The 27004-nt window shown below is 37.8% G+C and overlaps 4 protein-coding genes and 2 non-coding genes across 6 annotated transcripts; 3 read left to right on the top strand and 3 right to left on the bottom strand.

Moving 5' to 3' along the window:
- Nucleotides 1–982: 982 nt before the first annotated feature.
- Cbr-atg-16.1 lies at nucleotides 983–7698 on the top strand (the record flags this gene model as incomplete). The annotated part of the gene is made up of 12 exons (XM_002644496.1): nucleotides 983–1070; nucleotides 1111–1318; nucleotides 1374–1494; nucleotides 1543–1673; nucleotides 1715–1786; nucleotides 1837–1927; nucleotides 1974–2095; nucleotides 2144–2270; nucleotides 2322–2439; nucleotides 2490–2757; nucleotides 7273–7422; nucleotides 7611–7698. 12 exons carry the CDS (start codon nucleotides 983–985, stop codon nucleotides 7696–7698), a joined length of 1584 nt encoding a protein of 527 aa, XP_002644542.1.
- Nucleotides 7699–8364: 666 nt separating this feature from the next.
- Cbr-aps-2 lies at nucleotides 8365–9342 on the bottom strand (the record flags this gene model as incomplete). The annotated part of the gene is made up of 3 exons (XM_002644495.1): nucleotides 8365–8526; nucleotides 9032–9211; nucleotides 9256–9342. 3 exons carry the CDS (start codon nucleotides 9340–9342, stop codon nucleotides 8365–8367), a joined length of 429 nt encoding a protein of 142 aa, XP_002644541.1.
- A 2500-nt stretch (nucleotides 9343–11842) lies between these two features.
- Cbr-mltn-13 lies at nucleotides 11843–16805 on the top strand (the record flags this gene model as incomplete). The annotated part of the gene is made up of 13 exons (XM_045239605.1): nucleotides 11843–11856; nucleotides 12064–12134; nucleotides 12181–12314; nucleotides 12452–12971; nucleotides 13033–13116; nucleotides 13799–13931; nucleotides 14545–14647; nucleotides 14891–15069; nucleotides 15113–15207; nucleotides 15738–15970; nucleotides 16023–16127; nucleotides 16174–16509; nucleotides 16554–16805. The coding sequence occupies 13 exons, from the start codon at nucleotides 11843–11845 to the stop codon at nucleotides 16803–16805; spliced, it is 2259 nt and encodes a 752-aa protein (XP_045095422.1).
- CBG29033 lies at nucleotides 13157–13228 on the bottom strand. The gene has a single exon. It is a non-coding gene (tRNA).
- CBG28524 lies at nucleotides 14341–14412 on the bottom strand. The gene has a single exon. It is a non-coding gene (tRNA).
- Nucleotides 16806–22774: 5969 nt separating the features above from the next.
- On the top strand, nucleotides 22775–25324 carry CBG14465 (the record flags this gene model as incomplete). The annotated part of the gene is made up of 10 exons (XM_002644493.1): nucleotides 22775–22843; nucleotides 22898–23194; nucleotides 23255–23337; nucleotides 23530–23774; nucleotides 24079–24210; nucleotides 24265–24501; nucleotides 24547–24725; nucleotides 24772–24916; nucleotides 24966–25095; nucleotides 25144–25324. 10 exons carry the CDS (start codon nucleotides 22775–22777, stop codon nucleotides 25322–25324), a joined length of 1698 nt encoding a protein of 565 aa, XP_002644539.1.
- Nucleotides 25325–27004: the final 1680 nt, after the last annotated feature.

Genomic DNA, 27004 nt, shown 5'->3' with positions numbered 1-27004 from the left:
CTTTCCCAAAAGAACAGTTGCGAATTTTCAAAATTGTTACACAACAAAGAACTTTACAATCAGCGTTGGAGGCATTGAGAGATTACTCTCTGTTACAACAAACAGAAATAAAAAGTATCATGCAATGTGAACATCGAGCTTTTGAATAGCAAAAAACCAAAACTGTACCTCTAATGAAGAAATCATGAATAAAATGGGTTCTCTATTTCATGTAAATCTTTGGAGAATGGGTTAGAAAACTTAGACAGGCAGTGAAGAAGAGAAGAGGAGAAAAAGCGTAATTGAATTTTCAATACGACTACGCGCGACCTCATGTTGCAAGGTTCAAATGCTGGGCTCCAGTCGTATGGATGAATTTTTTTTGTCCCATCCATCACCAGCGACATCTTGATTAAAAAACTTTCAAGACAAAAGAAGGACATCAAAACTGAGCTGTCTCAATACTTTGCCCAGCTGAAGCCAGAGTTTTTTTGATGAAGGAATCAAGAAACTTCCTGGACAATGACAGAAAACAATTAATGCTAATGGTGAACCCTTTGCTTTTTCAGCGAACACTGTATGTTGATGAGATACTGTCTGATAGTGCAAATAAATACAACGTTATCAGTAAACAATTACTCTAATGAAAAAATATATCAAAAACTATAGAGCTACAGTAAACCTAGAAGGACTTTCCTTTCTAAAAAAGCGAATTTTATCGATGAAACGATAAATTGAAACTTTAACAAATTAGTTCATCTCGAAACAAGCGTCCTTGGCCCAAAACGTTGTTTTTTCACACTGGGTTCCTTTTATTTATCCTGTGCGCGCGCACGCCTCTCTTCACCCAAACACACACTACCCTAGAAAACGCGCTCCATTGACAACCTCAATAACAAGTCACGTTTTGTTTATTTAATTGCTAATTTTACCTTGTTTTTCCACATTTTTTCAGTAATATTTTGTTGCTCAAAAATTTCTAGATTTTTCTTTTACAGATTTCATGTCAAAAGACTATCGGAAGTTGATTGTACAGCGGTTGGAAGATGTGAAACAGAAAAATAAGAAAATCGCGGTTTTCTATGATAATTGTGAGTTTTTTTTTAATATTGTTTGAATCACAATTTTCAGACTCAAAACTCTCCGCAGCAGTAGAAAAACGTCATAAGTATGACTCAACACGCTCTGATGAGAATCTCAAGGAGAGTGAAGAATTCGCGCGAGTAAAAGAGGAAATGGCAGAGTTGTATCGATCGAAATGTCAGAATGATCAGCGGCTCATCAACGCGAATCATTCTATACTGAGTTTCGAGAAGAAAACAAGCGCTTTACTGGCTGAGTAAGATTTAACTTTGAAAAATGGTCGAGAAAATCCTAATTTTAATTATTTTCAGGAAAAAATCGCTAGAAGAACAGTCTCAAAAAATAAGTAGCAAATATGCTACTGCGAAAGTTGAGATTCAGAAATTTTTGGTAGATAATGAGCAACTAAATGATGAGAGAATAGCTACAAATGTAAGTTTTTTTTAAATTTTTCAACCTGTAAATCAGATGTAACTTTAGAGTACTGTAACTGCGCTCACAAAACAAATCCAGGAAATGGAAAATGATAGAATCCAATTTCTTAACAAAATTCGACAGCTCAACGAGACACGAATCGATTTGCTCAACGCAGAGGTAGCGATGGAAGAGAGGTTAGTGATTCAGTTGTTTCCATTTAGAATCCTTATTTTAGGAAGCGCCACTCAAAAATGCAAGAAATGATAATAAAGGCAGTGGAAGAAGTCACGGATACTGATTTGAAATTGTAAGAAATCTTTTTGAAATTCCAGATCACATTCAGCAACGAATTTTCAGAGACGCAATGCTGAAAGCGATGCCCGCGACTAATTCTAATGGTGACTTACTCCTTGGCGATAGTATTCCTTCGAGAGCGGAGTTCACTTTTGTAGGTTTCCTGAAAGAAATTTCATTTGTAAAATATGAAATCACAGGAATGCGATGAAGGAGAAGTAAATGATGTAAGATGGCTCGACGCGGAAACGTTTGCAACTGGAGGATCAGATAGGAAAATAAAAGTGTGGAAAACGGATGGACATGGAGGTCAGACACGGATGTGAGTATACTTGGAAAGGTAGATAGAAGATTGAATGTGAGGTTACAGAGAAACATTATCTGGGAGTAACGCATCATTCACCAGGATCGATTATGAGAGAGATAGAAAATTGCTCATCGCATCTTCAAACGACAAAAATGTGCTGGTGTGGAACCTGGACACCTCTCGTCTGATGGTTCGTTTGCGGTCAGCAATAAAACTGTCAACCAATCGTAAATCTTTTCAGAGCACGCTATCTGGTCATGCCGATCAAGTTACATGTGTCAAGTTCTACCAATCACACTCTGCTGTGTCTGGTAGTGCCGACAGAATTATAAAGATTTGGGACCTCCAGAACCAGAGATGTAAAAAGATAACATATGATGAATAAAAAACTCTATAATGATGTTTTCAGGCAGTCTGTCATTGTTCCCTGCGTCGAAGATCTTGGATGTGGCAACAAACTTAGGTGGAAGCCCATCATTATTTGCCTCCGGACACTTTGACAAGAAGCTACGTTTCTATGATGGAAGATCGGTGGAACCTGTGAAGACTGTGGAGATGGGAGGACGGATCACATCGTTGGACGTCTCTATGAATGGGTGTGAATTGCTAATCTCCACTCGAGACGACACAATTTCAATGTTGGATCTACGCACCTTCCAAACTCTTCACTGTTATAGGTAAGTTATCGAGTCCGGATAATCCCGAAAATTCGGAACAAAGGAAATAATGACCATTAAGGGCAGGAGAGGTCAGGAGAGGGAAACTGAGAAATGGTTGCGTTGGAAGAACAAAATTAGTATTATATAGTGGGAGGAGCCTAGGAGAAATGGACGGAGCTGAAGACTTAAAAAATTGGCGGAGTTGAAAAATCGAAAAATCATAATTGTTTAATAAGGAGTGGGAGGAGCTAGTAATTAGGGAATAAAGGAAGCTAATGATGAGGAGGTGGGACTAATTAAGGAGTGAACAAAGATTTCCCGATCCTTTGTTCTTCCCCGCAATCTGGGGCTTTTAAGGTTTGCATATGTGCCGAGCTTTTAATTTGGATACCCATTATCCGGACCTTTTTTATCTTGGCGTCCATTGTCGAATCAACCGCCCACGCGTTATCTAGTATGAACTGAATAAACGTCAGAGCCAAGACTACGTGCCTTATTGAAAACATGTGATTGACTTCAACCTAAAGAAAAATGCCAAAAAGGCATCATATTTAATTCGGAGAGTCAAACATTCCGAAGGATATCGAAGGAAATCAAACAGATCAGAATAAAATCAGAAAACTCATTAAAGCGTAAGCAGAAAGTCTTTTTTGGATTCTTTCGCATATTTGAAGTTGTATTATAGGGATTAACACCCTACTGGAAAAGTTTAGCGAACTGTTTTTAGTGAAGGTTTCCGGATTATCTAAATAATACGTTCATTCAAATGTAACTTCAGATGATTGAAACTTCCCGAATGAATTTTATAAAACAGCAAATGCCAAATAATATCTAATTTGCAACCGCTTGTTTTTCATTCCAAATATGGTAGAAACGAAATATATCTTGGTCTCAAAACGAAAACTACTGTGACCTAAAATTGTTTTTCTATTTGCTGGTCTTTTCTCGATTTTTGCTCGACTGGAGGAGGGGAAAAATAACATGGTCGTCAAAAATCAATAAATTTATGGGTTAAAACCTAAAATTAAAAATTAGTAGTTTTCGTCATCCTTTGGTCACGACCGACAGTGTTTCTTTTTCACTGTAATGCTTTATTAAAAACCAGTACACCTGTCCTCTCTATAAGCATGAGCAACATACAATGAGCTTTCCGCTCTGCTCGGCGTCACAGGCTCGGACAGTCGTATCCCGGCTTTTTTTTAGAAAAAGAAAAAGAAGAAGAAGAAGATGAAAAGTTAGAAAAATAAATGGAGGTGAGGGGTCAGGTGCGGTCTTTATACATATGCAACCGTCCGGTGGGGGGAGGAGCTGCGCCATGTTGTGCTGTGTCGAGGCGGAGCCCCGTAGGGACTGTACCATCAGAGGAAGGGAAAGAGAAGGGAGTGTAGGTGCGGAGTGGTTCGGCTCACCTTTTATCACGGAATAATAAAAGTGGGAATAGAATGGAAAAGCGACAAAAAAAGCGATAAAAAATGTGAACCGATATGAATTTGAATAGCGCGCCAGGGAGTACTGCAGCTCTTCGAAAGAAATATTTCGACAGATTCCATCTGTTTCTCCTCTAGCAATTCAGAATAAGCCGAATGTAGCCTACGATTTTTTAATTGTAGTAGTACTATCGTACTATCGACACAGAATGTAGCAGAAGGAATACATTTGGAACTCCCAGCTCGAGCATGTGCCCAGCGGTGTCACCTAGGAGAAGTGCTCTGCCAACCTGAGGCCACTACTTGCGTGTTTCTTGACACAGCACCGCCAGAAACCAAAATGTCATGGTTCCAACTGACAGGAAAAACTGTACACAGGCAAATATAAAAGATAGTTTTATGAACACATTATGCGTTGCTTGGTTTTAATGCTATTTGTGAAAAAAAAACGCATTTTACAGGGTTGATCAGTTAGAAAGCCTTAACAGACTCAGTTTTGATTGGGAGGGCATTAGAAGTTGTATATAATAAATTGGATGCTCTTTTTTGGAAGTGTTTTTTTGAAATTATTTTTCAAGTTCATAAAATTATTTTTCAAGTTCAACGAATATTCGCCAGAACACACTTGCGAGTTAAGATTTCCTTTCCTTTTCTCTGGCTGGTGGCAGATCATTTCCTAAAATATCCCCTAGTTTCTAAAAGACTGCCACAAACGTGAGGTAATCAGCACTTGATAAGACAACAACGCACAACTCGAAAATAAGCAACTAGGCGTTACCAGAAACGAGAATAATCCAGCTTAAAGACTCACATTAGGCGACAATTACGAGATAAATATGTGACCATCGGAAAGCACAACTAATTATAATTAGTTTCGTGAAAATAAGAATCAGATTCGAATTTTGGAAATGTTACAAAGGGAGAGATTCATGGCACTTCCAGCAGAGAAAATCTGGATTAGGAATAATAGAACACTAAAATTTTCAGATGAAGGTCCGAGCAGTGTTCACTATGAGCTATTATAGTTCAATAAGCCCTGTTTGATTGAAAATTAAAAACGATCTGTTGCTCACCTATGCAGAGTTTCAAAAGTCTACAAAATTTAAAGTGCCCATTAGACAAGAAACTGTAATTGCGATAGAAATCAATTTTGTGCTAACAGTCGTTTTTGGGTGTTACAAATAGGTGACAAGCTTAGCGTGTTTATATGAAGATGTCTTTTTCCGGATATAAACTAAAATGCAAATGGTGGTCGGGTGTGTAGCTGTCCTTGTCCTATGGCAATTCCAGCTAGTGTGTGGTAAAATGGTTTTACTCGTGTAGATGACACGTGTGGTATCTCAAACTTGGGTAATTAAACCATTTGTATAAGAAAGAGTTAACAAAGTATACAAATTATAACAAGTAACAAAGTGAAGAAAGAAAGAAAGAAAAAGGGGGGAAAAAGGTGGAGGACGGTCTTGGGCGACCGTCTCCTGTTGGGACGAATGTAACAATGAGAGATGGAATGATGGAAGCTGGTCGTCAGATCGTTGGGGGCGGAGTCAAAAGTCTTGGGACGAATGCGTCATGGTGAGAGAGCGTTGGATGGAGTGAGAGATCGTTCGAGGGTGTAAAGTACAGTGAGAGCGAGGGTGTTAGGAATGAGCAATGATAAAGGAAATAGAGAAATGGAGGAGAGGATTATACATAAATAATATAAAAAGAATACGAAATTTATAGAATTGAGTATAGGATATCAATGATAATCTGTTTTTCATCTTGTTAGTCAAAATAAGCCAAAATCTAATTATAATCTACGAATTTCTTGTATTACTTCAGTTGTAGCAGTACTAAAGAATAGAATGGTACTATCGGAACAGAATATCAGAAAGTATACATTTGGAGCTCGTGACTCGAGTATGTGTCTAGTATCACCTAGGATGAATGCTGTTGTCTGTGCTAACGTGAATCCGCTACTTGTGCTCTTCACGACAAACAGCACCACCAGAAACATAAAAGACATGACTCCCACTGTTTTGGAAAATATATGTCAAGAATTCTTGGAGTTAAAGTTGACGAGCAAAAAACTTTTTCTGTGTTAGTTTAACAGCTCGTCAACCGAAACCATTAGATTCCTCTCATGATTTTACATATAATACTAGGCAAGTTGCGAGCTAGCTTATCAAAATTAGAGCCGTTTATAAAATATTGACGAGCACCTTCTAAGCGGATCCAAGAATTCAAAACATGTATGTTTTGGAAACCCCACACAGACACCTATAAAAGGTACTTTTTATGAGAACTCATGAAGACAAATGAGAACACTCGAAATGTAAATATTTAGGTTTTCCTTTCAGAAAAAAAGGAGCTAGAGGTTCTTGCTTGAATGTATTAGAGAAAACTTGTGTATCCAAAGTCACAACTGTCATGTGCATCCCACTGGCTTTTTTAATGCAATCGCATTTCTTTTCTAATGAGAAAAAAAAAACATATTTCCGCTTTATAAGGAGCTAGATAAGTTATTATGCTTCATGGAGTAAGAGGAATAATTCGAAAAGAAGATAAATGTTTTATGTAAAGAACAAGATTAAATCACACAATTGCAAATAGAAGATACTTGTTTCAAAACAATAATGACATTCATGTATGTTGGTACTATTAATTACTTGTCCGATCGGTACGGAGAGAAATTTATGTTATTTACCTAAATATCATAAAGCAACGGGAGAAATCACTTTCCGTAAAATGACTAAAACGGATATCAGTATTCGACAATAAATTGAAACAGTGTCTTATAGAGTCGTAAATACACTTTTAGTACTGTTTCTGTTGCGACTAAGAAACCGTAACTTTATTACGTTATTAAATGGGGAGATAAAACGGTACGATTCTAACACGATGTGTGAACACTACACCATCCATCCAACGTAACTTCAAAAAGACTTCTCCAAATTTCCCACCCCCTCCTTTGAAGAACAACCGAAACTGAAATGTTTTGGGAATAGAGAATAGAGGAAAACCGAGAGAAATAAATTTGGACACAGTTAAAAAAAAACAAATCGTGGTCCTATAAAAAAATCAAAATTTTTTTCAATAAAATACATTATGTTTATCAAAATTTCAGCGCTGAAAACTACCGTACCAGTTCGGACACATCACGAGTCATTCTCTCTTCTGGAAACGAGTACGTAGCTGCCGGAAGCTCGAATGGCTCCATCTTCATTTGGAATAAACACAGCGCCAAACTCGAGAAACGACTGACAAGCAGTTCTGAGTGGGTTTTATTTAGAAAAATTGTGATTTATTTAATGTCCTATCTATGCTGCAAAAATAGATTCTTCGGTACGGAAAATCATCCGATTAAGAAACAGTTCTGAAAAATTTTTTGTTTTCGCAAGCCATTCCTGATTGAATGATCTCGAGAATTAAGTATTTATAGATCTTTATTCGTATAACTTTCAGAAATGCCATCTTCTCTTTGTCCTGGAACCCGACCGGATATGGTCTGCTCTCTTCCAGCAAACAAAAAGTTGTCACCCTCTGGAAGTAATTTTTTGTGTACTTGTATATTTTTGTTTTCTTCCACTCATACTGTAAATAATCCCTTTAACACAAAAAAAAATCATTTTATTTTTAGAAACTATCTAGCGATTCGAATTGTGCCCCTATGTTTCTCACATTGTTTTTCATGTAAAATGCACTTTGCCACAAAAATTGGTCACTTCTTTCTGAACGTCATGACTCTTCAATGAATTTTTTTATGAAGTTGTTTTTAGGCATTTTTAGACAAATTTCAGATTAAACATGCCCCATCGGGTCAAAACGAAAAATTCTCCGGCCCGACCCGAGTTAGGTTTTGAAATTTCAGTCCGAGGACCATTATTCTTCCTAGAATTTGGAAGTGTTGCTCAGTACCAAAAAAGAGACCATCTTCAAGAAGACTGTTGACTATTGTGTCATCTGCTTCTGAAATGAAACCGTGCTCGCTGTTTTACAAGACACGCATTGAAAAGCAAAAATTGATTCATAACATAAATGCTACTATCAAAATAAATTATTTTTCTAAAATAAATAAACGAGAGAAACCGCCAAAAAACAACGATGACAAGTGAAATTTCGGGATTGAGAATACAAATTATGGCAGAAAGCAGTTGTAAATAAATAAATTATATCTACATAATCGGTACGGATGAGCGAGAGATTTGGGTGATCGATCCTATTCCAGCGAAGTGAGCATGAGTAGTTGTTTGAGCACTTTGGTTTGCGATGTTTCACGTATCTCGCCGGCCAGGAACATTTCGTCGACGACGGTGTACACTTTGTAGAAGTTGAAGACCAAATCGAGCTCGCACACGTTGTGGAAGTATTCATTGAGCACCTGAAAATGAACAAAATGAGGTTGAGGTTTGTAGAAAGGTTATAAGATGGCATTGATCGGATCGGCCTCATCATCCCTTATCAGTTTTTTCGATTGAAATCTTGGAAATATTGGATGATAGAACTGTTATTGAAACCAGCGGAGACGCTGAATCTATTTCTGACCCCTGTCAATGTTATCGTATTGAAACGCTTTGTTGCCCATAGTTGTAACCTAGTCCAAAGCATCAATAGCTCTGGAGCACGTCCATGTCATGAAGCGCCTCTGAGTACCGTCTTGACATTTCTGAGGCAGCTAGACTGACAGGATCTGCGAAACGTCCGATTTGGCATAGCCCGACCCGTAACAAGGTCGTAGTACGCCATTAGATCAAACCAGTTTTCAGATTTTCATTTTCAGGACCTTTCTCCGATCTGAGAGAATCTGGACACCAGACCTTCGGTTCTGACGAACTAGTGGCCCGTCACCTATTTTCCAACTATCCAGTTTGTAGTCAAACACTCACCTCAACAAAATTATGAATGGCTTCCAAGTAGTAGAGATTATTGTCGGTGATATCCACGCAAATGCAGAAGTAGAGTCCGGCGTAACGGCGATAGACAATTTTGAAGTTGCGGAACTCGACGAAGTTGGTGTGTTTAGCGTCGCGAACCGTTACACACGCGTGAACCTCCTCGATAAGCTTCTGTAACGGAATAATCAACTGCTTGTATTCAAATAAAAACTCACTTGTTTCTCATCGTCATCAAAATGCATGTACCATTTGGCCAATCTCGTCTTTCCGGCGCGGTTTTGGATGAGGATAAAACGGATCATCTGAAATAATTCAGATATAATTGTCGGAAAATGTTTGAAAATGCTGAAACTCTTGAATACATTTATTTTTCCCAACCGGAAATGAAAGAAAATTTGAGAAAACAAAAGGAAAGAAGGCGTAAAAAAGAACGAAAACCGAGAAAATTGATTAATCGATGAACAAGGCCCCCGTAAATGCGTTTTGTGTCTCTCTTCAAAGAGAACACTCTCTCGCCTCCCGCGTCTCTTCTCTGCGAGACCCGCCGGCCGTAAAAATATGCCTCCCTTTAACCTCTTCTCTCTTCAACACACACAACGCGAGCGCACACACACACAGACCTGGGAAAGACGAGCGTGGGGAACGATATTCGTATGGATGACCACGTTCGTATAGTAGAGAAAAAACCGAGGATTACCAAAAGATTTCAAAAAGCGCAAAACGGTAATGATGAAACATTTTCCGCCTCGCGTGATCTCTGGTGGAAGGAGAACCAAAACTATGATGCGAAACTGGTTAATGGGAGCAAAAGATCGAGGGAATACCTTTTCTGTGATCTTCAAAAGTCAAGATGACCCAAATATTTGAATCTCATTGGATATGGAAATTGGATATGAGATGATTAAGGGAGCGTGAAATCAGCACAATACTAGACTTTGTTTTTGGGTGTGTTGGGAAGCAGAACGCACAAAAGGATCGTATTTTGTTGTTTCAAATAGTTTCGTGTTCGTAGTTTTATCGTCGTTTGTAGCAAAAAAGATCATCTCTTGAACTAGATAATTCTGTTTAGATTAGTGAATGACTAGTGAATGAACAGCTAGACTGGTTGTAGACTACCGTAATCCCTCAGAGATCTAAGATACTAGTGTTCTTCAGACTTTTGAGATGTAATGGAATTTCAAAAAATGAAGAAGTAGAGAAGAACGTCTGCATATTTGAAAACTGAGTGTTTCAACTTTGGTGTGGTCTAACATCCAGGACAAAGTAGGATTGCAGTTCAAAGTTTTAAAATAAAAATAGAAAGTTTGTTTCGTTTGTTTCAATTTGGTTTCTGGAAATCAAACAAATACCAAACGCCACTTAACCATTCTTTCAGATCGAATTCCTCTCGGTTACTGTCAGAGGTTATAAATATATCTAACTAACAAAATTTTTCTGCTTATATGATAAATATGATATTAGTAGACAGTTTTTGGTATCCTTTACTAAAATCGATAAATAATTGGCTCAAAGTTGAGAACCACTACGAACTGAGAACACTAGTGTTAAAATTTATGCTAATTATGAATTACCATCAAACCTATAACAGAAGAGCAACAATTTCAACACATTTTTTCTATTTTCAGAAATGTGTCAAAAATTGGTTACAAAGCTTGTCACATTATCAGCTCACCTTATCAAGAACATTTTGCTAGTTGATTGTTTTTGGTGAGCTCTTCAAAAAAATTTAGACGGATTATCTTAGAATTAACGTTCAGATATCCTACTTCAGGTTTTAGACATTCACAGTTCAAATAATCACAATTATCAAAGTTTCATAATATGGAGTTTTGAAGATAACAAATTTTTAAAAAAATTAATGAAAAAGAGTTGCACTTGTAGCATTAAAGTTTGAGGTGCGGCGTCGTTACCAGTTGAATCATGGTTCACTTAAAGTTGCGCCACCGAACGATGCCATACTTGAAAGTGGTACCACCCGCGGTGCAAACACGGATTACTGTGCACCGTTAAGTCAGAACAAAAACTGTAACTTCAAAATATTCTGAAAAATTTCTTCAAAATATGAACTCTGATCCCAGCTAAGATATGTTTCTGGGTTCAAATGTTCTCAAACTTTCCCTCCAGGTTGACCCTCTGTTCTCTACTCAGGATTTAGCGAATTTCCCTAGGTTCATCAAAACGATGCCTATCAGAGCAAACCAAAGTCGCTTCCGCGATTTCCCTTATTTTCACTCTCACCTTGCATCACACTTTCCATTGTTATCCCCTCTATGAAGATCCTTCCTGAATTTCATAACACTCTGTTGTCCACATTTAAGGTGAGATGAGAAAGGGAAGTGTCCACACAGACACTTCTTCCCTTGTCCGCGTAAACCGATTACAGAGTTTTGATTTACTGCTGTCGTGTTCCGTTTTGCACTATTAATCCACTTTTTTTCGAAACCCTGCTTCAAGGGGGATTTTCCCGCCCCCAAAAGGGGATATATATTTATACCAGAGACAATCATCCCATCTTGAACTTTTTTTCCAGTCCGGTTGGGCTTGTATGTTTTTTGTTTCATCAATAACTTTAACACCACTACAGTTGATGAATAAATTGTCGTCAATGGATAACGTGTCACATCAAATGCTCAAATCCGCATTAAATTCAACTGACCGATAGTAGAGGAATGTCCTGTCTGACATCTACAAAGTCCAGTTCACTATTTTTCGATTAGCATTATTATTTTGCCCCGAGGCGCCTCTCGCACCGTTAGGTTAGCCGCCGTATGGCTACTGGTTTTCCGGGGAGGGCGCGTGTAAATGTCTATGGGCAGGTAAAAGTTTTTGCGAAAAAGCCTTGCCCACTGCGTTCAACCACCCCATTCGCATCCTCATATCAATTACAATTTCACTGTATCCACCTCATCCGTTATAACTATTATTCTCCATTACTTTGGCACGCCTCCTTTTCGACGGATTCTTGATTCACCACTTGCTTCTTTTTTTGCCCTTTCCTAGTAGCAGAAAACAAATATCTTCAGAACAATTTTGTCGAGACTCCATCGTGGATGTATGGACTTTGTGCTCCTACTTGTTCTTATTGTAGCCACTGGTATGACTCAAATTACTGTAGTTTGTAATAAGCCAACAAATTTTAGCCCAAGTGAGGGCGAAAGTCTTCGAAGGACGTGTGGAGGGTCAGAAGATCGAGACAGATACAAAAATCTTCGAAATCGACAAGAAAAAACTACAGCAGTACTGGCAGTATGCTACAACAATGGCGATGATCAAGGTGAGAATGTGAAATTGGACCCGATTCTTTTTCTCATGAATCATAATCCAGTTGTTTTGTGATCTGCAAAGTTTTGAGTGTTTACTAAACATTAATACGGACATTGTGAAGTCAGTTTCATATTCACTTTATTTCAGGCTCATACCCGTTCTTCATTAAAATATCTCCCTCGAATCGAACAAATTGTTTTCGAAGAGTGTGTCAGGGAAGCTCAAACGGTGGTTGCTGTATCAAAGTGTGCAGTCAAAGTTCTAGATGCTAAAGAAAATGCAAAGCTCTACACCACAACACCACCACGACTTAATTTTCACAATCAACCAATTTTGAAACAAATTTATGTATCACCATCTAGAACCTATGTCGAGAAAGAATACCTAATCCCAACAGACAGTCAAAACATCACTTCTGCCAACCTCTATTACAGTCCTATACACCGTCAATGGGTTCAGAACCCTATCAGAAGGCAAATGCAGGCGAGGAGAAGGTTCAAAAGGAGAGATGAGATGATGGAAGCTTATGATATTTTCCTAGAAGAGCAGCGAAACTTGAAAAAAGCTGAGAATGCGCTCAAAAAAGTTGTGGAGGAGCCAATAGAGCGGAACATGTTTGGTCTTCCCCGTCATATGGCTATGCCTAGGTCAAAACGAGATATACAGGGTATGTGCCTGAAATTATTGATAATTAATTAGTTGACAATATTTATTTTTATGTTTTTCAGAACCAGTTCAGAACAAGCTAAATCTGACTCTACCGCCCATAGATCTACCAAAACTGGCCACAAAATACTTTCAAAGGATAGTAGGTTTGTCTCTTGAATTTGCGAAAAATGCAAAAAAGTTCGGTGCCTCATGCTGGAATCGAACCAGCGACCTTCTGTTTACTAGACAGACGCTCTGCCACTGAGCCAATGAGGCGGACGGGAGACGATGTGAAGAGAGTTGTGAAATAGCGCGGCAAGTGATTAGACGTCGCCGTCGCAGGCCGGAAGAAAATGTGGTGGGAAGAGGGGGGACGTGTGGTGGGAGACATACTCTGTATGGCACGCTTGTGTTTGAGCAGCTGTGTGAATTCAGATTGAAGCAATATTAAGTGTGTCAAACTTCGTTAATAAAACTCATAGAACGTATTAAAAAGATTTATTAGTCGAAAAACCTCTGTTCGAATTAGAATTATTCTGTAACTTCTCCAATATTGCTCTACACTGAACTTTGAGCTTAATTATTTCATTTTCTATGAAAGATATTAATAATCAGCAACTGTAAAAATGCTTGTGATGTTATGATGAACATTTTATCTGTTGCCAGTTTTTTTTGTATTTCTGTTACGTATTGAGATAATTGAGCTCAAAATACTAGAACTTTTTTCGTACATTTAATAGATTTAAAATGAGCTTTTCTGCTTAATTTTTTCTATTAAAAATCCACATTACTTTGTTGAGCTGCTAAAGCGGAAACTTGAAAATGTTTAGTTTTTCAATTTTTCAGGTGGCACCTCTGGACAACACGACCATCTAGACAGCATCCGTCGCATTCGAAACCACTATCTACGTGTCGAAAAATGCAATGGCTACTTCAAATTAATGAACGATGAAAATAAAAAGTACGTTATTGAAACAAAGTAAGGGCATAGATCACTTATACCGAACCGGTTCTCCCCCCACCTCCTCACTTTTTTCTCTCAAAACCGAGCGTCAATTGCTTGCCACACTTTGGTCATTTGGGATTAGCCATGATTAACGTCTCACTGTGACGATGACAAAACCCGAGCTAACTAGTAACCGATAGATGGTCAGTGGTTGTGAAATTCAAATCGAGATTGACAGGTGAACTTTTAAAGTGGAGCACTTATGCTCAACTGACACGTGGGCAATGGGAACGGAACTAGTTCTTTGCCGTATAATGGCCGTAATAGATATGGAATGGACACTAGTTTTTGCCTGCGGAAATACATAACTTGACTGTAGTTTGATGCGGACAATACAATCGCAGTTGGCAAATGTGTGCAGTATACAAAATAAAAAAGGAACTTCCCATGCCGGGAATCGAACCCGGGCCGCGTGGGTGAAAACCACGAATCCTAACCACTAGACCACATGGGACTACGAGTGAGTCTTTGTGTGAGACGTAGACACATGTGTCGTGTTCAACATGAGACACACAGGTGGTGAACTGAGTCAGCAAAAAAAACGGGAGTTAGAAAAAAGAAAAGAAAAAGAGTGACGCTTTTTCAGAGTGTTCGACCAGCTGAAGCTTCCCATCAACAGCCGGGCGCCAAAGATAGAGAATGAGAACGATGCTTTTCAGAAAATTGTGGACATTATAAATCAATTTTCGGTAGGAGGCATTATTCAATATTTAGTTGAGTAACAGTGAATTACAGGCTTCCGAAGTTGCCCAAAAGAAGTTTTCATTTTTATCACCCAGAATTTTGTCTATCATGCCAGAGGGAAAAGTCAAAAATCGGTTTCTCTCTCCAACACTGTTGTCTTTCCAAAAAGACGGATTCTTTTCCCTGCCAGATATTTTTGAGGTATACAAATAAGCTTGTGGTTTTTTTCTATAATTAAAACAAATCAGATTGTTTCTTCAAACCAAAGGTACCAGCAATTGATGCTCGAAGCAATTCTAGACTTGAGCGGTGCTGGAACTGCTATGGAGGAGCTTATCGCAAAAATTGGACCAGAAATGGATTTCATGGAGCAAGTACAGTATCCAATGGTTCAACAATTGAGCAGACAGGATATCAGATGGCTCAAGTGAGAAAATGCAATTAAAATAGGAAAAGCATTTTGTTTTCAGGGCACGTCAATTATTCACCCAAGAGCAATCAGAAGAATACAAAAAAGACGGTTTTGCTCATCTGACGGAGGACCAAGTGAAAATGGTGTATGCTGGTGAGTGTGTATCAAAAATTGGACCACTCAGTCCTTTAAAATTCAAAATGTTAAGCACTTGTTCATTTTTTTTTAATTTGTCGCCCACCGTACCAATCGAAAATTTGTCACATTTTGACTTTTTCGGTGACAAGTTTATGATAATAAAAAAGTATTCAAGACCTTTTGCATTTTTCTATGCATTTGAGGGTATACTGGACAAAATAAAAGCTTCGGTTTTGCAAACGTCGACTTTTTTGCCGAGTTCCTGGAATGCAGTTTAGAACCAAAAAATGCCGAAAACTTCAAATTTTTCTCTGAAATGAGGGTTGCGGCACAATTTAAATCAATTACCTTGCTTTGTTGAATTTGTACAGACCGCTGTCAGTTACAAAAATAACTATATTTATGCTTTTCGTATTCTAACATTTTCAGACAAATCATGTCGGGCTATTTTTTTAGGATTTCAAAATTGAAAACTAGAAACCCCAAAATATGATTTCTTTTGTCCGGTACTGAACAGAACTTCTATCCAACCTCATTTCATTCAGACGATCCATCCAGCTACATCCCAATTACCAATATGACCCGAGCTGATAGAGATGCTCGAATAGAAACTGCTATCCGAAAACTAGCTGCTGAAGGAAGACCACAATGGCCGTTTTGGAATAGTCCTAAACGAGTGAAAAGAGCAGATGGGGGAGGTGGCCATGATGGACACCCTTCGATTCCAAATTATCCGGAAGGAGAACATATTGGTGATGTGGAATATTTAGTTCTCAAGGTAAATTTTGTTTCGAATCCACGATTTTATATAATTTCAACACAAGTTTTAGCCTCACGCGTTTGCCAATCTCATAAACTTTGGTGTCTCCATGGAAGCAATGGTACTCTCTCCCCATGCATTCGTGTCGGAAATCATGCGGCCTGAAGCTTTGAAGGTATCAATCCACAATCATTTTTCAATCAAATTTTGTGATTTTTCAGCTTGACGTGCTCTCTCCTCGTGCCTTCATCGCTACAGTACTCTCTCCATCCGCGCTTATTGCCCGAATCCTCTCTCCAACTGCATTCCGTGCAGAAGTCCTCTCTCCGAGAGCCTTAACCGCATGGGTTCTCTCTCCAGAAGCGTTGATTGCTGAAGTTCTTACACCACGATTCTTGGAACCTAGAGTTCTATCTCCAGAAGCTTTGGTTATCGACGTTCTCAGTCCTGGCATCCTTGCACCCCACGTTCTCTCATCAGAAACTATTGGTGTTATGATATTGAGTCCCAATATCCTATCTCCTAGAATTGCCAGTGATGAAAAGTTCCTGGTGGAGGTAGGTTCTAATTTCCAGAAGTCAATTCACTCCGTATTTTATAGGTTTTATCCCCTCACATTCTCGGTGGCCCACATAGTAAAGAAGAAGAACATAGTAATATCGAGATTGGTTCTGGCTCTCATGAAGGGCACTCGCACCACGATGCAGACCACAAGAATGAGCACAACACCACACCTCATGCCGACCATCATCAATTACATCGCTCCATATTTCATCACGGAGCGCCGACGTCTATAAGATCACAATCTCAAATTCCTCCGAATCCGTTTTCCTTCAGATTCAGAAAACGTTGAATGGGTCCAACCTATTTTTGTGTAATATTAATGTTATGTTTCTAATTTTCTTCGTTTCACCGCTTCGTTTATTCTCTTCTTCGCAACAATTTATCAGGTACAAATCCACTTGACCGTCTAGGACAGTACAATTACTTCAAATGCCTTTTCACTGTTTTTTCTCTCCTAACTCTTCAATTTTTTTTGAAAACGTCAAAGGTTTTGTCACATTGTGACAAAATAATGACACTTGTTTACACTCTTTTCTCCAGCTATTTTGTTCTTTAAACCGGTTTTAACTTTTCTGTCTCTCGTTTTTTCGCTTTGCTTTTTCGTGCTTTGTGTTCTAAATTATTTTGCTTATGGGTTATCTTATGAAAATGCTCTCATCTTGTTCTAGAGCTCAATAAATTATTGATAATGTGGTTCATTTTGATTAAAAATTGACAAAACCATTCAAATAGAAAAAGAACATCAGAATAAACAGTGAAATAATTGCACAGGTGATTCCAGCAAGTGCAGGTGGCGTTTTCCTACTACCACTTTTCTCTTCAGGACCTTTAACTTCTGGAAGACGTGAAAAATGAAAGAAGAATGAAAAGTGAGAGAAGGATTTTAGAAGACTCACCAACGCTAATGGTAGAACACGTGTTGTGACCTCTTCCAACTGTGATGAGATAGTCAGGTCGGTCAGTGCTGAAACAGGTAGTGATCAGAGAACATGGCTTATCTACCGAATGAACAAGATTACAACTTACTACAGCGGGAACTTTGATAGATAAGCTTTGCGTATCAGTTCTTCTCGATAAAGAACCGGATCGAATTCTGAGGTAGAGATGTAAGCAGGATAAGGGCCATCAGACAGTATAGTTGATGATCTTGGGGTGATGATCTATATTAATTCAGAAGGCTTCAAGTAAAATATTGACTAACCTGTATACACGAAAAAGTAGACGGTAGTTTGGACGGCATTTCAAACAGCGGAATCCGGCAAAAAAAAGAATGAGTCGCTTATTTTTCTTCCGAGGAAAAAACAAAGTAGTTTGAGGGTGGTTAAGAAGGTGTAGTGTTGGAAACGAATGACGACGAAAACGGGACGGTGGCATATCTGGCTACTCGTGAGATTAGACGGGAATCGCTGGAGTCATTAGAGAGGATCAACGGGGAATAAACGGGATAAACATTTTTGTAAAATCTTGAAGGGATTTGAAGTAAGGCTAACAGGGAAATGAGTCAGTGCGAACGTCCAGCTAAGAATGTTGTAAAACTTTCTTCTCTGAAAAACCATTTGTTTCGAAAAATTGTTTTTCAGAGATGTCAAAAAACAGATTCTATCTATTTCGATTATTATTGAAGCTAAAGTTATTGACAACTAAGAACTATTTGAATGACTGCAACGGTGTTGATCTGAAAAATTCTCCTACTATCGTTTCAATTTAATCTCTATCAATTTATATTTTTAACAGTACAATATAGTTTTTTTGATATATTCATTTCTTACTTGCTTAATTTAGAAAAATTTATTCTAGCTTTTTTCATGCAAGATTCCCAGAATTCTGGATTTGGCAAAATTCATCTTCGAAATAATCAGAGCGAGAAAAATAAACAAACATTAGATTGGATCTTTGATTAAATCCGTTAACTTGCTGGAGTCGAACATCTTTTCAATTTATTGCTCCTCCTCTTTTTGAGAATCTTCGTGTACACAGAATCACAAACACAATTTTCCTAAAACTACGTTTTTTGCCCAACTCTGAACGATCATTTTTCGAGTAGTGAATGTTGACACCATACTAACTGTTGACATTAGCATTCTCCCTATTTTCTACCCGTTTCGATTCTCTATTCTTCAATTTTTGGCGTCTTATTTGATAACAATGAGTTGGAATCAAATTTTAGCGTATGATAAAACATATGTGCGGGTGTATGGGAAGTGGCTTTTGTGCAGCTGTTTCCGTTTGTGAGTCAGTCTCCGTATCCTACGCGTTTTTCGGCTTTTTATACCTTCATATTTTCAGAATTTTTTCTTATTTTTCTTTCAGTTTGTAGCCATTAGACATCTGAATCATTTCCAATTACTCTTGTTTTCAAATCCATTTCTTTTGTTTTTTTACTTTTCACATTGAGCCGCCGAGCCAACCGCCTGTTCTTCTCGTCACAATAATTCATTTTTTATTCCCAATCACTCGATCGACCCTCTGAACCCTCACGTGAGAGATAGGAAAAGCAGAAAACGATGATGGACAGGAAAAAAACGAATTGGGAAAGCCAACCGAGTCCTCACCAATGCCACTTCTTCCGCCTCCTGTTCACACAAATCGCACAAAAACGTTTTTTGCATCTCTGAACTTTTATTTTTCAAATTTTTCCAAATACCATAACTACGAACTAGATAGAACATCGAATGTTTGGGTACAAGTATAGAATAACATAGTGAAAATGATATCAAATGATAGTAGTAAAATAGCATCATCGAAAAGTCTGTGTGATCAGTTCATCCTTCATACGGTTTCAAAACAAAATAGTAAGTGTTTGTTTTTGATCGATGATCTCACGATATATCTATAAATTCCGAGAAAACGTGATCTGTCTGATCATATACATAGTTTTACTATTAAGCACTCGAAAGAAAAGTAAAATTCTCATCGTAGTGATAGGTCAGTTTTCCGATCATTTCTCAAAGTGTCTCTTTTTTAAAGTACTCGAGTAGTGTAAATCAGAGAGGAGGGTGTCTTGAATGATTCTTATCACTTTTTTGGTTTTTGTTACTTTCATTCTTATCCATTATTATTTATTTTTGTCTCATAAAATTCTTGAAAAACCCCATTCAAATTGATGAGTCTTATTCTTTTCGCTTATTTGTACTGTAATTTTTTTAATTCCGAAAAAGTTCATTTTTCAAAAATTTCTACAATGCAACAACTCTAAATATTCTGAAAATTAGAGAACTCTGAAAATTCTGAAAATTCCAAAAAATTGAAAGAATACTTGTTTTTCGATTTTTTCTTGAATTTTTTTTCACAATTTGCTGCCTAATATCTTAATTCTCTTTAACCCAGAAAGATAATAAACCGAATATTCCTAACTTCCTCACTCCGTTCCAATGGCCTACTCTCTCTTTTTGATATCCAGGTTTTCACGGCATTTTACTATTATGAAAACGCGGCGCAGCCATCCATAACCCAATCCGTAAGCCGTTGATTTGGAAATAATTGTCGATGTAGTAGTTGCCCGGCGGCGCCAAAGTCATTTTTGTGGATTGGTGCCAATTCCAACACTTTCATTGTTCTTCATTCCCCCACTTAATTCCATTTACATTCTTCCTCCCTTTTTCTCCTTTTTTTCTCGAAATCACTGTAACCAATTGGTTTTGTGTTGTGTTAGTTGGCGGGTCGGGCAAAGAGAGGCGCGAAACGTGTGTTGTAATAGAACAACAGATTTTAAGAGGAAGAAAAAAGAAGAAGAAGAGGAAGAAGAAGCACATATAATTAGAGAAGCTTTTGTTGTTCTTGAAAAGAGTTCATCACAACAAGACAAACTTTAGTTCTGTTAGTTCGTTCTGCCCTTCAAAACTGGAAAATGTTGATTCTTCTACAACTACAATTTTCATTTAATAAGCAGCCTTTTTTTCTTTCTTCCCCTTTCATTTCCTTATATTTTCCCAGAGTGATGTGAGTTTTTAAATTTCTTTTTTGCCCCTCCTCACATCAACATCATCTACTTCTTTTTGAATATTTAATTCTGAAAATTAAAAAATTCCAGATTTCAAAAAAGCTAAAAAATGTCTCAAGTGCGGACTCGCACGTCGTCAAAATCTCGTACACGGCAACTTTGGAAAAAGGTGAGTTAACCCCTCGGGAAAAATAGAAAAAAACAGTGGGGGTTAAAATAAAAGAAGATTTGGGCGCTCTTCAGCCCGAAAAAAAAGTTCAATTGAAAACCGCCTCTGTGTTGTTTCGCTCAATTTTTTTCAACAATTTTACTCCGCTCTGGCAAATAATTGGTTGGAAAAAAAACGTTTTCAAGATTGGCTTTGAGGAAACAATTGGTGGCCCACTTGGGACTTTTTTTTTTGAAGAAAAGCGACATTTTAAGAAAAAGTACTCTTTTTTAATCGCTTTCTCACCGGTTATAGTTTTCTTTCCTAATAATTTGTTAGTTTTCTCTCATTCCTTTCTTCCTATTCCTCAGAATTTTGAATTATTCATGAGATATCTCAGCAAGTTGTTGCATTTTTTTCCTCTGAGAAAATTGGAAGTTTTTTTTAGTTTTTTCTCTTTTCATAGACGCAAAAAACACTACTAAATCCGATTATGATGCAAAAGGAATAGTATCTGAAACTCGATATTCTTAGTATAGCTCGTGGAGCTCTACACAGAGCTCGTTTTTTATTGGTTTCAATTTTCCTGTCCTCTCTAAGTCTGTGGCTCCGTTAGTCATGGTCTTTACTTATTTCGAAATTCCAACCATGTTTACTTTCTGACCATTTAAAATCGTCGATAATTTTTTTTCTTCGCAGCAATGATGACTCAAATTCATCCGCCCACTCCAGATACATTTTTTGGTCGCCCTACAAATTCCATGATTTTCAGAGACGTTCCCGTTCTTGACACATAAAAACATGTTGTTTTTTCATTCTAGTATTCTCTTTTTCTTCTCCCGCGCTAATTGATCAGTCACTTTTTTAGAGCTGTCGAAGCTCCAAAAAGTTGTTTTTTTTGTTTTCTTTGGATGATGTGATCCCGTCTAGAAATTGTTGGCAATTATACATTCAGTCACTTTTCATAAAATCAAAAAGTCTGGGTGCAAGAACGAGGGTGTGCATTTCGGTGCGAACGCAGAGTGAGAGGGATAGAAAGAGCACAAAAATCTGTGAGCTCCTCACCTCGGGAACGTTGTGTCTTGAGGCGATGAGAGAGACCACACACAGCTGTTTGGAACACAGAGAGCCGCTGACGGGGAGCTTATCTTGTGCTGTTGGTGTTTTCTTTTTGCTTCTTTGAGACCAGAAACTTTTTCATTCAGAACATCTCAAATTTCCACCAGTTAAGGATACTAGGCTCGTTCTCCCTCTTCATTTTTCAACTTTTTGTGTGCACAAACGTCATGATGATGCTGATTTTTTTTCAAACAAAATGGTGAATCAGCATTTGCATTTCGCCGAAATTCGAGAGTTGTTTCTGTTTTATTTTCTCTAGGGTACATTTCCGGTTTTTGACCACTATGTTCTCTTTTTTCTGCTGTTAAGAACTATTTGATATATGAATAATATTTTATGTAGAAAAGTTGTTAGTGCAAATGTTGGGCCCTCAAAGCTATACCAATAACAGTATTTGCTCTCTTTCACAGTGTCAAATGCAAAATATCAAAACCAATCAGCGTTCCCTTCACATTCCACTAAACATTTTTATTTTTCTCTTTTTTTCCCTTTTTTTGAATTCGCTCAGACACTTTCCATGACCACCAACAAAGCCAATAATCCTTGGTGTTGGAATAATCTATGGAACTGACAAACGGGCCCAAAGTCTTTCTTCTGCTTTCATTTTCTCGTTTTTTTTGGTTGTAGAAAATGCAAAGTTAGTGTAAGGAAGAAATTCCAAAAAAGGGAGCAAGAGCCTTCTCTCTTCCAAAAATCGGTGAAAAAAGGGGCTTTATTCTGTTGTGAAGTAACGTTTTTGTTGCAAGTGCGCACATTGCCGCCTGCTCTTTTCTTCTTTTTCTTCTTCTTCTTTTCCATTCTTCCCGCCTTCTTTCTTCTCCATTTGCACATTTCAACACACATACTAGGCACCCCTGAGTTGCGAATATAAGAAAGAGATATGTGCGGTCAAGACTAGGAGACTTAGGAGGAATGTCCCGTTTTCTGAATATATTTCATTTTGAGAGCAAGAGGCTTACTCACCCCTTTCTTCCCTTATTACTATTCCAGTAGTCCCGACTCTTCTGTTCTCTTGTTTTAGACATCATGTTATTCTATTCGCTTTTTTCAGATGGGCGGTGTAATATCCTTCATCTCATTACGACATCACAACGAAAGAGATCTAACTCCGAGTAAACAGGTGAGAATAATTGTTCCAATAATAAAACGGCCTCTGATCTTCTCTATAATTCAGGTTCGCACCAGAAACGGTCTCGTTGAAGGATTCAGAATTAAAATCGATGATGAGAAAGAGGTTGATCTGTTCCTTGGAATTCCATTCGCCAAACCTCCAGTAGGCGATCTACGTTTCAAGAATCCCGAACACACTGATGATTGGGACGGTGTCAGAAAATGTGTGCGATTCGGACCACGAGCACCACAAGCCGACTTTTTCTGGGAGCGCTTTACCCTTGGGGTCGGAAAAAGCGAAGACTGCCTCTACTTGAACGTCTTTTCTCCAACATGGAAAGCTGAAGAGGTATCTAATGGGGTATGTCAAGTTTGAAAATCTTTTTGAATGGATTACTGTAGATCATGAGTATTATTTTAGCTTCATCCGGTAATGGTTTATGTTCACGGTGGAGGTTTTCTGATTGACTCGGCTGTCAAATATGGTGACGAAGGAATCGCAAAGTGAGTTAATTTCGAAAGTTGTGTAGTATATTACACTATGTAGGCTATTGTGCAGTTTTTTCGAAACAGACAACTGAATTGCTCTCGAGCTCTGAGCACCACAGAATTTCTTTTCTCTTCCTTTTTTCTATTTTTCAAATTTAGAAATAGAAAAAGAAAAAAGGGCAATAGCACTTGTGCTTTTTTTTTCAGATATCTATGTCGTCATGGAGTGGTTGTCGTCACAATTCAATACAGACTGGGACTCCTCGGCTTCTTCTCTACTGGTGATCAAGTTTGTCCGGGAAACTTGGGACTTTGGGATATGACAATGGCACTTCAATGGGTCAGAGACAATGTGCACGCGTTTGGAGGGGATCCAAGAAAAGTTACTGTATTCGGCCAAAGTGCAGGAGGTGTCAGTGTGGATTTGTTGTCGTTAAGTCCACATTCAAGAGGTTGGTCACAGACATACCGTGCTGTAGGGCGCTATTTATTTTCTGAAATTTAAAATGAATTTTCTGGATTTCTGTAAAAGATATCAAAAATCCGTCAACTTGATATAATATCACTAACATTTTAGCAGTTGACAAAATTTCAAAATCTATCACAGGGATTGAGATCATTGAGCTCAAAGAGGAAGTATAGGCCTTTTCTTGTAACGTTTACGGTACCTACATTGTTTGAATTTTTCTCGATCTTTTGATAATCAGAACTGTAGCCGCAACGCTGATTGATCTAAAAAACGTGACTTTTTTGCAGATCTGTTCCACCAAGTTGTTCCAATGGCCGGAAATGGTGAATGTGAATGGAGTACCGTTGGAAAGAACAGGCTGGTCAATGCTTGCAGAGATTTTGCTTTTAGGAAGTGTTGGGATGAAAAACAGGCTAAAGGTTGGTTTTTGTGTCGTTTGGAATGATTATGACATCATTCTTATTTTGTTCCAGATGAAAATGCAAGTGAAAGCATGTTAGCCTTCTTACGAACCAAGAAAGAGAAAGAGTTTGAGAAGAGATTGCTCACTAGAAAAGGTGTTGATGTCTCCAAAATCGGACTTGATCTTGCACCAGTCATTGGAACGAAACCGAGTGATTTTCTTCCAAAGTCAATAGAAGAACTCCGAAAGGAAGCACCCAAAAAGAACATAATGGTCGGAACTTGTGAGCACGAGGGACTCCTTTTTGGTAATCAGGAAATCTAGAGGGACTAATACCATTTCAAATTTTTAGCTAGTCTCGGACCCAGCAATTTTGATGAAAAAGGAATTGACAAACTACTGGCTCTCTTGATCACTGAGGAAAACCATGAGGATTTCGAAGCATTGAGAGAAGAAGCAAAAACAATGTATCTCAAGAAGGAATCAGAGGATGAGGATGACAAAGAGGTAGCCGCCAGAGGATATATTCAGGTACCTTTATTAAAGACATCAAATCCCCAATTTCAGCTTTTTTTAGTTGTACAGCGACTTATTTGTGAATAACGGCACCTATAATTATGCGGAGAAGATGACTAAGCTGGGCAACAAAGTTTTCATGTACTCCTTCGATTACTGTAATCCAAGAAGCTTCGGAATTCTTTCACTTCGTGCTCCATTCAGAGGTATACATATCCTAAATCATAAAGACTATTTTATCAACGTTTTTTTCAGCTGCTACTCACTGTACAGAACTCGCTTACATTTTCGGAGTATCAATTGTCTTCAATTACAAGTACAATGAGGCGGATAAGACAATGCTCGACTTGATGACCAGAATGTGGACCAATTTTGCCAAATACGGGTAACAAAAATTTCAAGTTTATGCTTTTCGAGATTTCGAAAATTCCAGAAGCCCGAATGGTCAGTATGAGGACTCCACAGTTTTTGATTTCAAATGGGAACCCACCAACAAAGATGAGCTCACACAATTTTTGGCTATTAACGAGAAGAAGTGTGAAATGAAGACCGTCTACCAGGACAATAGAGCAGAATTCTGGAAAAAAATCAAAATCAGTGCCAAGAGTGGCTAATAAGTTCTGCGTATAATTGCCTGTTATTCTGGTTGTTATACTTATATAGTTCTGACTCATATAATCCTTTTAAACTTCCCTCGATCTGATGTTTTCTCCCCTTCTTCCATTTCCAATCCGGGTCAATTCTTGTCCACGTAGTTCTTAGAAGCATATTCGATTTCTATATTATTTTTGTTTCGACACTTGTAGTTGTTTGGTTTGACGGGTTTAATGGAATGACTCTTAATTAGTTTTAACATTGGCTCCATGCTAAATTTCCACTGCAATAAATATATATATATTTGGTTAAAACTTGTTTTATTTTTACAAATTGCTCAGAATTTCCAGAAGATCATTGCTCAGAAAACTTTATAGATAATTAAGGGTCAGGATTTGATCAAAGATCTTGATCTAATTTTTTTTTCAAAGTTTGGTTTCAGACTGGATCCGAATCGGAAAAATGTTGGGGGCTGAGCATGTTGAAAAATCTATTATCTGGCTTCTATTCTTGAAGAATATTTTGAAATTTCGCAACACAATTTAAGCATTGGAAAAACAATTCAATCATCAGTTTGCTTTTTCTTTCATCGAAAAGTCCAGCAAACGTTTTTTACAGATGTACCTGTAGCAGCACTTCAACAAACCACCTCAGAATTCAATTTTTATGCTTACTATTCCTAGAATCCTTGGAACCATAACACAACTTTTTTTTGAAAGAAAAATTCGGGAGGTTTGTGCGTGTATAACCAAATTTGCATAAATCATCCAAAATATTTCTGGGACCTTTTTCCACCCTATCTTTTTTCTGCCACGTTTTCACATTTCGTTGCTCTCCGCTAACATCTATCAGCAAATTCAGCAGATGTATGAACTGAAAGTGTCTCTAAGAATTCAAAAAGATTTGTTGGCTCAGCCATTGGGGATTAATTGTCCCATCGGCGTTGTCTTGTTGAGCTGTGCGAATTTATTTTGCTCTTCTCTTACTTCAGTGACGATAAAAATAGATTAATGGCAACATAGGTGCACGAAACAAGTGGCGATTGACACACACTGACCTACTCGGATCAGTTTTTTGATGTGCTAGATTTTTGCCCCGGGTCGTTCTCCGCGTCCGACCATTTGTCAATCAGATTCGATGTATGTTATTCTCTATGTTTCTGTTAACTGATAGATTGCTTCTAATTGACAGCAGCTCGAGATAAGAGATTTCTTCTTCCTAGATCAGAATCTGTAAGAGAAACTGGAGTGTTTTCATTTATCAATTTAATCCTAAAACAATTTTCAGGATTTGACATAATTACACTACCGGATAAAAATTAGCATAATTTAAAATGTTTAGCAATTTTGAAGTACTGAAAAAGAGGTTAAGAATTTTTTTCAAAATGTTCTTAGCGAAATTAAAGCTTTCGTGACAATTAATTTTTGTGACAATTAAGTGACAATTAATTTTGCAAATCCAACAATGCAAGATAAGCAATCATCAAAAGTTAAAACTCCGATTTCAATGCTAATTTTGGCATTTTAGGCTGTGTTTTAGTTAAAAACGGCAAATCTCGTCAGAACGGAGCTGGGAGAAAAACGTTTCAATCGCAAACAAGTATTTTTAATATGATATTTGTAGTTTGAACCTTTCAGAGCGATTAGAAAGTTTGGAACTTTTTCACAGGATTCGAAGTTCACTACATTTTATTGAATACG

The sequence above is a fragment of the Caenorhabditis briggsae genome (assembly GCF_000004555.2).
Source record: "Caenorhabditis briggsae complete genome, chrX, whole genome shotgun sequence".
NCBI lineage: Eukaryota > Metazoa > Nematoda > Chromadorea > Rhabditida > Rhabditidae > Caenorhabditis > Caenorhabditis briggsae.
The sequence above is the reverse complement of the archived record's forward strand: the minus strand, read 5'-3'. Positions and strand labels throughout refer to the sequence as shown.